The sequence below is a fragment of the Schistocerca nitens genome, chromosome 3 (genome assembly GCF_023898315.1).
Source record: "Schistocerca nitens isolate TAMUIC-IGC-003100 chromosome 3, iqSchNite1.1, whole genome shotgun sequence".
Classification (NCBI taxonomy): domain Eukaryota; kingdom Metazoa; phylum Arthropoda; class Insecta; order Orthoptera; family Acrididae; genus Schistocerca; species Schistocerca nitens.
Genome location: NC_064616.1, coordinates 447,200,940 through 447,214,699, shown reverse-complemented (window position 1 = coordinate 447,214,699; position 13,760 = coordinate 447,200,940). Strand labels below are relative to the sequence as shown.

General features: G+C 38.2%; 1 protein-coding gene across 3 annotated transcripts in view; it reads left to right on the top strand.

Moving 5' to 3' along the window:
• LOC126248378 (fibrillin-1-like) overlaps positions 1-13,760 on the top strand; it is a 647,044-nt gene that overhangs the window by 442,019 nt on the left and 191,265 nt on the right. For 2 of the 3 annotated variants that reach the window (XM_049949314.1, XM_049949313.1), the window contains one exon: positions 3,271-3,438. The exons of the other annotated variant lie outside the window; for it this stretch is intronic. In XM_049949314.1, coding sequence (XP_049805271.1) covers positions 3,271-3,438 — 168 coding nt within the window. The remainder of the gene's footprint in view (positions 1-3,270; positions 3,439-13,760) is intronic. 3 annotated transcript variants of the gene reach the window in all.

Sequence of the window (13,760 nt, the reverse complement as noted above, 5' to 3'; positions counted from 1 at the left end):
TATAGTGTTTTACAGCTGCTATATCTGCATGGCGTCTGTTTGTTATAAGAAACAGACACTGTGCATTCAAATAATTGATAAGCCTGGTTAGGCAATGGATCCACTTTCTTCAGCACAAATGCACAAATATGTCTGAGCTCCTGTGAAAATTTCTAAGTAGTGAACAAGAGTATAATGGACAGGGCTGTGGATAGGTGATGCTCGATGGGTATGTGGTTTAGTCATGAGGTGTACCAAGATAGCCTGCGCAGTTTCAATAACACAGTGTCCTGGATGGCAAAGTGGTTACCACACATGCCTAGTAAGCAGGAGATTCTGGGTTTGAATCCGGTACCCATTTTCCCTTCAATTTATGTATAGTGTTTCACGGCTGCTGGATCTGCATGGTGTCTGTTCTTTCTAAGGAACAGACACCATGCATTCAAATAGTTGATAAGCCTGGCTGGGTGAGGGATCCTTTTTCTTCAGTGTGAATGCACAAATATGTCTGACCTCCTGTGGGAATCTGTAAGTAGCGAACAGGAGTATAGTGGACAGGGACTGTGGATAGGTTGCACTCGATGGGGGTGTGGATCGGCCATGAGGCATACTGAGATAGTCTGTGCAGTTGTGATATTGCTGTGTCCCAGATGGCACAGTGGTTACTGCACCTTCCTAGAAAGCATGAGATCCCGTGTTCGAATTCTGGTCCAGTACACATTTTGGCTCAGCTCAGCTGATTCCACTTAATATTCCTCTGCAGATGATAGCAGAGATGCCCTTCAATATTCTGGAAAACCATTATGTGCTCCCCACACATAGTCAGTTACCTGGGTAGCAGCCTCTGATGTGGAGTGTACATATGGACTCATGTAGGAGGACTCTTCGGTTCCCAACCATATGGTGCAAGCACAGGAAGTCACAGCCAAGCTTGTCACAGAACCTGAAAAGTCTCTGATTGAATCTTTCCACTCAACTGAGAACCAGGGACCATGATCAGTTCTGGGTACAATGCTGCAAATTGTGAGCTTCATTGAAATCTGTGAACAAAGCTAGTCTTCTCACCCTCCTCATCCAAGTATCACTTGGGAGTCCAGATGACAGACATTTTTGTTACAACATGCACCACAATCTTCAGTTGCTTTCACATTCTTCCCTAAGAGACTAGACACATTGCAGTGGTGTGGTTACGTGTTGCCTACAGGAAATGTTGATTCACCTTTCACTGAATTTTTCTTCTTCAACAGTTCAGTTCACACCTAACAAATTAAAAAACAATGTTCCATCACTGGTTGAGCTGTAGTATAACCAGTCATAGTAACTGCCTCTAAAGATTACATCAAAAGTTTTTCTAGTTTCAGGATAGCTGAGCTGTGGATTGAGGGATAGTTTGTGAGTGAAAACTTCAATATATTGTTACTTCTTTGATACAAAACATGGCCAAGCCAGTGCTAATGTGAAGTTACAGTTTCATCATACACACACATTTACAGTTACTCATAATACTCAAATTATGGTATTTAACCAAACTTTTGCTGGAATCTTTATAAATGTATGATCGATGTTTTTCCAATGCTCACTCTGTATTATCCAAATCTGTGTCTTCAAATGTTCAGTTCTCAGTTGTGACTTGTATAACTTGCCATGGGATTTTTAGTTATTCAAAAAGTTAAAGTTGAAGCATAAAATCATAAATTTTGCGGGTTTGTCTTTATCAACCATCTGTGATCAATTTACAGCACACTAAGGTCAAGTTCAACTAACAATACCACAAAATTATTACACACATTCAGAGCTACTATTACATTATTATGATGGCTAAGCTCTGAATGTCTTCTGGCCTGCACATAGCACTTTTCTAGACCACAAAATGTGCATGAATGTACTCTCTTCTGATTGGGTAAGAAGCATCATAGCCAGTGATCTATCAGTATTAAATTACATTATTCCACATCATCACCAAGTGAGGTGGTGCATTGGTTAGCACTAGACTCACATTCTGGAGGATGACAGTTCAAACCCGTGTCCAGCCATCTTGATTTAGGTTTTCTGTGATTTCCCTAAATTGCTTCAAGCAAATTGTGGGATGGTTCCTTTGAGAGGGCATGGCTGACTTCCTTCCCCATGCGTCCCTAATGGGATGGGACCGATGACCGCACTGTTTGGTCCCTTCCCCCAGATCAACCAACCTATCGCACATCATCTACTACAAACCAATCACAACATAATATCTTATTAGGACAATTTATTAAACATAGAAATCTAGGAAACCTGCAAATATCAAAATACTCATCTCTTTATCTAACTGAATAATCTGATTTTCATGTCTCCAGTTCCATAAACTGGTGAATTATACATTACAAATTTTTCCTGAGTGTATGTCTCATTTACTCACCTAATAGATACAGTAATTATTTGTTTATCATATTACTTCATCTTCACGCTTTCATACATACCAATAAATAAACATATTAAATTGAGAGGAAAAGGAAAGTATGCAAAATAAAGTGAAGGTAACCACTCACTTGTGGCTCACATGTGAGACACATAGAAACATGGAAAAAAAGAAAAGAAAAAGAAAACCTATTTATATAGCTTTCGAACTCTTGCTTGGATGGGTGTATGCATTTGGTTGTCTGTGTGGTTGTGCACGAGTATTCACTTCCATGAAAGAAAAAGCAAGAGCTTGAAAGCTAATATAAATAGTTTTCTGTTGCATGTTTCTATCCACCACAGACATCTGCTCTAGGTGAGTGGTTATTTATTTTACATATTGTTCCATCCAGAAAAAAGTTCCTTTTTTCGTGTTCAAAAATTACATACAGCCCACCAATGTAAGACATGGAATGAGGATTCTCCATAAATTCAAAACTAAATGCAAAATGTTATGTTAGTTACTCCTCCTATGAATTAAAGGAATGTTTGGATGTCATGTTTGGAAAGCTTTGATCATTGCGAGAAACAATGTTCACTGTAAATAAGTCTCTGTTCATAAAGTACATGAAAACTTTACCCCTTCAGCACTTTTTGTAGCTGTTTAGTTATAAATGGAATATAAAAACTGTCATTAAAAAATAACATGAGCTGCCTTTTTGTGAAAATGATAGTTACTGAATCCAGCAGTAGCATGTTATCATGGTTACATCCCCATGGTAATCTATATTTTGATTTATTACACATTCCTTAGAGTTCTCCCCAATGATCGGCTCTACTGCACAGTATACACAAATAAATTTGCAATAATACTTTCAAGTTCAATAGTTTATTATATTTGTTATAACATTTTTCCAGATGTGGATGAATGTGCTGTAAGCCCAAATATTTGTGACAGAAGGTATTCAGTCTGTGTCAACACAGAAGGTGCTTACTATTGCCAGAATTTACCAAACAAACCAAGTCCCCGTTACAACAAATGCATTCCAGGATACAGATGGGATGTTAAGCTGCACATGTGTGTAGGTAAGCAAAGTTATAAATGTGAGGTATACACTAATGAAAGAGCTGAATGTAAACTTATATTTTACAGATAGATCTTGTGAGTATATGAAATAATTGGTAAACATTATTGATAAGAAGTATTATTGAAATTCTTTTTGCTGGAGAGAAGTATGTATTTCATTTTGAGTTTATTACCAACATTCATTTAAAAAAAAAACTTTTATACATTTTCAGTAGTTGGTGCCCCACAGCTTGCAGATGTTTATTGAAAATGATGTTGTACTACCATCAGCTACAATCAAAATCTTTGTTATTGCTTTATAGCCATTGTGGATGATGAACTGAAACTGTGATTTAAATTGGTGGTTATGTTTGAGGAATTGCAACCAGTCACTTTTTGAAATTGATACATATTTTACCCTTAACTAGTTTCCGTGGGCCTGTAGACTTGTTAATTTCATAAACATTTTCTTAACTAAATTTCCATTATTTCTGCTGGTTTCGTAGCTTCCATAGCTCTAGCATCTAGCTGCACTTGATCCAAGATATAATGTTCTTGTAATACCTGCATCAGATTATGAACCTGCAGTGGCTGAAAAACTAGTTAATGGGACAATAAATTGTATCAGATTCAAAAACAATGGCTGGTTTCATGCTATACCTACATAACCACCAGTTAATTATTTCTATCAATTATTATTTTTACTAATCATCATCAGCCACAAGCTGTTTTTCTGTGACAGTATTTGTCTGAAAACACACACACACATACACACCACACACACATACACAGACACACGCACATGCACAATATGATTGACTTCACTCTACATAATGTTGAAACATACTCGTTACAGCATTATTCAATAGATAGAACTTACATGTTGTTCAGAAGACCCATGCATCAATAATATAGTAGTGCAACACATCCAACCTCTGGAGTCTTATTAACTTTGGAACTGCATCAGTATTAGATGTCTGAGTGACAACTTCATGCGCTATTATATTACTGGCATGTTGGATCTTCTGAACAATAATTCAATGCTGTGTCTTGAGTTTTGTTGCCCAGTTCATATTGTTGATGTTATGAAGAGCACATCATGTATGTATCAACACAAAGGACTAAGTCTAATCAACACTTAAAAATGAGCTATAAGCAATATCACATAATTCTTCAGCATGTCTTCAAAAAGGGAAAAACTATATACTATACACACAAAAAATTCAAAATTTCAATATGAAATGAATAAATTTGGCAAGATAAATGGTACTGAACCCCCAAATGACATTAGTAGTGTGACAGATGATAAAAAATTAAAGCCATTGGATACTAAATTCAATTAATTTTTCCTTAAAGTAACTGAAAACACAGAGACAAAGAACTGTCCATTGAAAGCAGATCCACTACTTAGACAAATAATGTATACTCCACCATTAGACATCTGTTTTGGCAAGCCATGAATTAGAGGGACCACAAAAATCAATAGATCACCAGAAACTAGTAACTTAACTGTCTATGATGGTATCTCAACTAAAGTAATGAAATCTAGAGCTGACTTGACAGCACCACTCTTGAATTATGTTTGTAATCAGTAGATGAGTCAGAATGTATTTCCTGAAAGACTGAAAAATGCCACAGTAACAGCAATATACAAAAGAGCAACTAACCTTTAATTACAGGTCAATCTCACTCCTTCTCAGAAATTGTGAGAAAGTAACTAACAACAGAATACTGAACCATTTGTCTGAAATTAATCTTTCAGCAACTGCTCAGAATGGATTACATAAAGGCTTCTCTTCTTAGAGTGCAATATAAGTTACTATTTGTGGAAGTTGCAACATCTACAAGGAATGGTCTGAATCATTCCACACATGGAGGATGTGTAGAACAGTGGAACCATAAAAGTTATTAAGCTTCCAGAGAACTGGCCTGGATATAAGCGTAAGAGCAGATGGTAGAGCACTTGCCGGCGAAAGGCAAAGGTCCTGAGTTCGAGTCTCGGTCGGGCACACAGTTTTAATCTGCCAGGAAGTTTCAGCTTTTCATGATTTGGCAGGTCAGTGCTATGTCATGCTCAGTTGTGGACATGAAGTGGAAATATGCAAGCAAATGCCAGTATGTCTTAGTGATGACAGAATATGCAATATCAGCATGTGAGTGAGTTCAAAGAGGAGAGAATGATTGATCCCCAGGAAATGTGCTTGTCATACATTAACAGTGAGGCTCATACAGGGTGAGTTGCTACAACCACGATTCATGTGTGGGACCAGTGGATTGAAGAGGATAGTATACAGTGACAAGCAAGCACCAGACCACACAAAGTGCCCTCAGTACAGAATGACCATCATCTTGTCCCCATGGTCAAGAAAACAGTGTTGGCTAAACATTAGAGCACTTCAATGGGTGTGGACATGTCTGTGTCAACAGTTTGATGTCATCTAATGTGGGCTGGGCTGTTGGTATGCATTAGAGTGCAGCAACACTCAATGTTTGACTGGTCGCAGCTCATCTGTTGATGGGGAGACTGAGCCGCTCGTGTCTGGCCCCACACGACTTGGCTCGGTCACGTACTCGCCCCATGTCTGTTGTCCGGGTTTCGGACATGCGGATAACCAAGCATGAACGGTCACCACTGACGTCTCACCTCGCCTCACCCCGGCTTGCTGCACTGTACTGTACAAATCCAATGCCTCTCTGTCTGTCTGCCCCTCTCTCTCTCTCTTTCTCTCTCTCTCTCTCTCTCTCTCTCTCTCACACACACACACAATGTATTTATCTCTGTCACTCTCTCTTTTAATACAAAAGTAACGTTTCCAAGAATGAGTACGTGACACAGCTAAATTCATAAAGCACTTGGAAAGAAAAATGATATTTCAATACAATCATGGATAGAAGATGTAGCAGTTTTATGTCTGGAAGCGATCACAGTCTTCTCACAAACAGAAGTCTAGGCTCAATTTTTAATCCTTTGTACCTCCTGTTAAAAAATACATATCTGTTAGTACACATCAATTACACTAGTTAATTATAAATCTATTGGGTATCATAACAAACCAGTGCTTTTAACTGCAGTAATTACTCACCTGACAGTCAGTGTCATTGACACTGAAAATTTGTTGCAGTTTGTGAAACCAAAGAACTAACTGGACAGTCAGTTCTTTTTTGCCATCTAATTCATCTGTGGTCTCTTTAACTGGTCTCAGAAAACGTGCAATTTTTCCTGCAAGCTCATTATCATACCCTTGCAATCTGTAAGCAGAGTCCTTTTCCATCAGCAAAGCAGCAACTTCGTTATACTGTGTGTGTAAGGATTCCAGCATAGTGTACAAGCTGTTCCAGCATGTGCAGACCTCTTGTTTCAATGATTATTTCAAAGATGAGCAGAGGCCACTTTTTTTAATGTACCTTACAATGCATTTTGCAGTATTTATTGTTGATGCGATGTTCGTGGCATGATTTAACAAGAAGTTATCTTCATCAAAAGTATGGCTAAGTGCTGTGTTTATACAATGAGCAACACAAGGAATACTTTTGTGATTTTCCAAAGCTTTTACTACATTGCCAACCTGGTTGGAGACAAAAACAAAACTGTGCAACATGTGTGGCGAAATGTCCCAATCAGCCATCCTTTTTTCAATTTCTTTCACAATATTTACTCCCGTCTTCTTAACGTCATGGAATTTTGTTGTAAATAAAACATTGTTCACAAAACACCAATCTGTGTTAATGCAATGTGTTGTAAGCATCAAATAGTGCTCCTGATTATGTGAATCAGTCCACGTATCAACTGTCGCAGCACTTGTTTTATTAATAACTTCCGCAATAACAGAAGGCGTTATGCTGTTTCGCATTGGATCTGCTTGTTCTTTGACATGTCTGCGCATAGTAGAGGGATGTGGCATGACATCTGCCATGTTAACTTCTCCAAAATGCTCACCTAGATGTATTAATTATTGGCCTAGTTCTCTGAAACCTTCACCGGAAACAGCATTAAAAGGTCTCATATCTTTAGTACACGTTGCAACACACTTTGCTGTAATACTATTTTTTGTTACTGCCGGTATCCCTGAAGGAGCTGTATCTTTGTGAGGTTTCCTGCAACTGTGTTTCTTTAAATGAGTAGTTCCCAACTGGAAACACAATAATATGTAGCAGTTTATGCACGATACGTACCCAGTAAATGCACTGTTTTTGTCTACAACCAGCAGAAATGTACTCCATACTTGGCTTTTTAGACCTTCCCGTTCCTTCAGTGTGTAAACACTGGTTTCAATCTTAGGTCTTACTGCACTGGCTCCCTCATGCTGCATGATTACAGAGAGAGACACTCCCCTAATGAGAAGCTGGCTGCAGTCTCACACGGATAATGACACGTGTAATGTGTTTGAAGTTACGTGCTATGTATTCGGTCACAGCTTCTATGCTAGGTCACTAGAACTAGCGCAGGCAGCCTATCCATTTAGGGTGTGCTCGCCCCATCTCGTATTTTGTGCTCGCATACTCGGTCATGCAGGACTCTAGTATGCATGCCATTGAATCAGCTTCCATTGACCAGAAACAACCAATGTCTCATAGACTGCAATGGCCAGTTATAACTTTTCCTACAGTGATAGCTGCATAGGCATTAGATGCTGCCATGGTGAATGCAATCTGACAGATTGCATCATTAAGTGGCATAGTGGAAAAACTCTTTAAGTTCAATAGCTTATGGCACAACTAGCTGCAACATGTCATCTCACCTCATACCTACTGAGGGCAATCTGAACAGCAACTGCAGCATCAGAGAGGTTTTAGAGCCTTAACCGCTGAGATGGATGCAGGCAGCTTGAAATGCCATATTTCAGCAGGACAGTGCCCAGCCACATGGGGCAAGGAATATGCAAGCCTTTTTCGAAGAGCTTTCTGACCCAATGTTGATATTTTGTGGATGTGCCTACAAATGTACCCCTGCAGTTAGTGAAGTTCTGTACTGCTAATCATTTGCGTATTGTCATATCCCTAATCTGTGAAATAAATTTAATTGGAAACATGTCTCCTTCTTGGTGTTCCAGCTTTCACAAACATTTGTGGTATTTTCTGTGATTTTTCTGTGGCTATGACTATAGATCATAAAAATTTTGCTGGGGAAACTAAAATGATGTGGCATTGAAGGCTTTCCCCCTTGCACTGATGGAGTCATATCTTAACAACTGAAAACAAAGGGTCACATTAGCAAACGTTCCAACAAGCATAACATTAAATTCAGAGTGGGGAAACATTAAAAATTGTGTGGCACAAAGTTTAGTGCTTGTCCTGCTCCTGTTCTTGGGCTACATAAATGATTTACCAGAGGGCTTGGAAGACTCTTCAAAACTTGTAATGCTTGCTGATTACACAAGTATATTGATAAAAGATCCGAACAGAACCATAGCACACACAGGCAGGAGAATAATGGAACAGGCTTACAAATGCTTCACAGCCAGCACTGTAACCCTTAATATGGCAAAAACTTGTATTATGAAATTCCAGCCAAAGAAAAATTACATATATGTACCAGATTTAGGTATCAGGGACACACATTTTATGAGTCTCCATGTGTGAAGTTCCTGATTGGTTAATAAACTAGGCGCCACCAGCTTGTGGATATGTTAACCAAAAAACACAGTTCTACTTTAAGAAATCTCACTGACTTTGTTGACTTGCAAACAACATTGCAAGCATACTTTGCACACTTTCACTGAATTTTGTCCGATGTCATAATCAGGGACCTGAAAATGTTGCATCTGTTTTTGGCAAAACTAGCATATGTTTCTTGGCAAAATTAATTTTTAAGCAAATGATCTGAGATACCAGTTTAGAACGTTACCATGCTACATGCCTGAAGATGAATCCTTATGTTTTGAAATGGATCAGTGGAGAAAAAAATACTACTAAAAGAGAATAAGTAATTCTTATTCTCCATGATAAGAACTTTGTGATTGGAATATTTGCTTTTGCAAAAACTTTGACAATTTTTCTCTCAGAAGGTCTTTGCTTGTTTTCTTCTTTTGGCTGTATTTAAGAATTCAATGCATTATTATTTCTGCTGAGATGCTGCAGCATTTCTTGCCCAATGAAGAGTGTTTTTTTCTGATTTAGATTGTTCCTTGGTATTATCTTTATTTTTCAAGCCAGTTCAATAATTAAATAACCTGCAGAATACTGATTTCGAATCTGTAGCATAAATGGCCTGACTAGTATATCACAGAGCCCTTTCTTGGACATTCACAGCCAGCTGACCCATACTTGACAATGCTATAGAGAGAACTGACAGGTTACTTAATTGTAGACATGGAACTGAACATAACTCAATTCAAGCTTTACAGGAAGACACCTGTCATGGTCAAAACATGTTGAGTAGTTTTGTTTTCTGTTTCCTAAAGTGCATTTTTCATGGAGCTGGCAGCATAAACAAATGGAAACTTACCAATGTAAACTACTCGGGAAGGGGTGGGGGGGTGGGGGTTGGGAGGGTGGGGGGGAATGGTATGGATCAACAAGCCTCACTTCCCATATCGGGGCAGCCAGCCAACACACTGCATTCTGTTTCTCTGCAAAAACAGAACTGTCACATGGTCATAGGGACCACTGATCACATCTGCTGTTGCAGAATCGTGCTTGAACTGCATAACTGATCAGGATTAGTCTCTTCACTCATTTCAAAATAAGAAAACAAAACAATGCTTAATGCAAAGCAAGGTGAAGTGTGAAAATCATTTAGTAATGGATACTGCACAATGACTTGCTGAGGTTGATAGCATAGTAAATGAATTAGTTAAAGCCTGCCTTCTACCAGTATCTTACACAATCATACTTTGAATCATTCCACATCTAAAACTGGTACATTGAAGTGTCTGCATTACACCAGCATTACCAAACATACCCGTTCCTTTATTGTAAAATGCTAAGTCCCACAGCTGGGTCCTATGTTGCTATACTAGACATCTACACTGAGGTGATGAAAGTCATGGGACAGCGGTATGCACATATGCAGATAGCAGTAGTATCGCATACATTAAGTTATAAAAGGTCAGTGCATTGGTGGAGCTGTCTTTTTGCTCTCAGGTGATTCATGTGAAAAGGTTTACAACATGATTATGGACATATGACACGAATTAAGAGACTTTGAACATGAAATGGTAGTTGGAGCTAGATGCATGGAACGTTCCATTTCAGAAATCATTAGGGAATTCAATATTCAGAGATCCACAGTGTCAAGAGTGTGCCGAGAATACCAGACTTCAGGCATTACCTCTCACTACAGACAACGCAGTGGCCAGCAGCCTTCACTTAACGGGTTGGCATAGAGTTGTCCGTGCCAACAGACAGTTAACACTATGTAAAGTAACCACAGAAACCAATGTCGGACGTACAGCGAACACGTCCTTTAGGACAAAGTGTCAAAATTCGGCATTAGTGGTCTATGGCACCAGACGACTAATGCGAGTGCCTTTACTAGCAGCATGACACCACCAGCAGCATCTCTCCTGGACTTGTGATCATATTGGTTAGACCATAGATGACTGGAAAACTGTGACCTAGTTGGTTGGGTTCCAATTTCAGTTGGTAATAGGTGATGGTAGGGTTTGAGCATGCTGTATACCCTGTGAAACCATGGACCCAAGTTGACAACAGGACACTGTGTGAGCTGTTAGTGTCTCCATAATGGTATGGGCTGTGTTTACATGGACTGGATTGGGTCTTCTGGTCCAACTGAACCAATGATTGACTCAAAATGGTCATAATTGGCTACTTGGGGACCATTTGAAGCCATTCTTGGACTTTATGTTCCCAAACAATGATGGAATTTTTATGGATGACAATGTGCCATGTCACAATTGTTTGTAGTTGGTTTGAAGAACATTCTGGACAGTTCAGGTGAATGATTTGGCCACCTAGATTGCCTGTCATGAATTCCATTGAACATTTATGCCACATAATAGAGAAGTCAGCCATGCACAAAATCCTCCACCAGAAATATTTTTGCAGTTGTGGATGGCTGTAGAGGCATCATGGCTGAATATTTCTGCAGGAGACTTCCAGTGACTTGTTGAGTCCGCGCCACATTGAGTTGCTGCACTATGCTGGGCTAAAGGAGGCCCAAAACAATATTAGAAGATATCCATGACTTTTGTCACCTCATTGTATCTTATAGAGACTGTCAACAATTGATGTGACACCAGTGCATAACTTACAATCAGACTGATATGTCGTTGTGTTCATGCACAGGGGTGCTCTTTACTTTGCAGTGCGCACTTATGCACATACTCTTTCCAAACTGGGCTTCACAAGAAGTTGTGCTGTAGCAGGAACTGTAAATTTATTACTTTTTTGATAGTGATATGCAGAAAATTAACCTATTTTGAACTATCTCTTATAAAACAGATCATCTGGATACAATTCAATATAAAATAGTATTTGTCAGGTAGTTTTTCATTTAGTCATGTTTATCACAAATGTGAATGTTTCGTATTCTGAGGCATAACCTTCTGGAGCTTTGCAGCTAAGGTGAGACAAGTGCAATAAGAATATTTTGTTAAGTTGATAACTGAATGTTTTGAAGAAGCCTCCTCAGGAACCTAGAGATTCTTGCTCTTAAAATGCCAATAAATATACTCTACAATGGTATTTGTAGCTATCGAAAAGAGTGAATTTAGGATGAACTCAGTAATTCACAATACTAGAAGTTGAAATACTAGAAGTATAAATAATTTCCATACAGACCATGCATCCCTGTCTGAGGTTCAGAATGGAGTTTTTTTTAAATCTTTTATTTATTTATTTTATTTTGGTGTGAAAACCCATATCAGGTTGCCAGGAGATAAGGCAAGAAATTGAAAATCTCCAATTACTTAAACACAGATTGAAATAATAACTCATTAGCCATTCCTTCTACAATATATTTGAATACTTAGACTCAGGAATGTAAATTCTATGATCTTAAATATCTTTATCACATAGATCCTCAGTATATATTGGTCTGTGTAAAGTTAAAATGCTTTGTTTCAAGTATTAGATGATAACAGCAGCTGAGTAGTACTTTTTCCAATGTAGCATTTTTTTACATATATGAAATAATGCAAAAGTAATTACCATAATCATAATTTTGACTAGATTAGTGGTTGTCATAATTTGTTGTTAGTATCCTTTACAGAAGTACCCAGCAGTGATTGCTTCTGTATGTTAATAATTAACTTGACTTGTTTCACATCCTTGAAGGCTCTCTTTAATGATGGGACTCATGAAACATGATGTATGAATGAAAATGAATTACTGAAAGAGTGAACACAGGCTCTGTAATTGAAAAATGTCGTATGCTTGGTGGTGGTTAGGATGTAGGAACAATCGAAATTCGTAACCATAATAAAAGATTTCAATATCAGGCGTCAGTGGTACAACATGGCATTTAATGCAGGGTTTATACATACAGTATTGTGAAAAGGATAAATTGCTACTCATCATATGGAAGAGATGTTGAATTGCAGACAGGCACAACAAAAAGGCAGCTAAGCATGCCTCAGTGGCCAGTGGCTGTGATCATATGTGTGTGAGTCATGCTTGCATGAGTTTGTGTGTGTGTTGTCTACTTTAGAAGAAGGTCTTCTGGCTGAATGTTCACCTGTTAGCAGTCTTTTTGTTGTGCCTGACGACAGCTCAACATCTCCTCTATATGGTGAGTAACAATCTATCCTTTTTATAATATTGTAATTATTCCAGCCTGGATTTTCCATTGTTAGAGCTTACAAATTCGATTTATAGTTAATACATTCATCATCCAGCTATATCTTCATAGCACTGTGGTTCTTAGCTTGCTGATTTTTTAAGTCTTTATTTCCAAATTATATTTGTTGATTGTGTGGCAGCAATATTTATTGTCAGAGGTTATCCATAGTTTTGACCTAAGAAGAATGTGTGATTGGAGGTTTAACCAACCACTCTTTGCAAAACTTTAGGTCATGAAAGTGATTGGCTTCATGAGTATAACTCAAAGTGGGTTTGCCAGTTATGAAAATTAAAAAATGAAGTTATGAGAAATTAATGCAAAGCCACATGCCCTGGTCTCATGAAGAAATACTGTCCCAGTTTTTATTACATTTCATGTGCAGTATTATTTTCATTAATGTCATGCATGATAAAATCAAAGAGAAAAAGTGTAAATGGGATATGAAACAGGAAGTTACTGAATCCACAGGAAACTGTACATGAACTCAACATACACACAGATTTTATGTGTACCTGTGCTGTGTACATCATTCCTACTAACTCATCCTCAGTGTTGTCTCACATCAGTATACATATGTGTATACACATTTTCTTCTGGTAC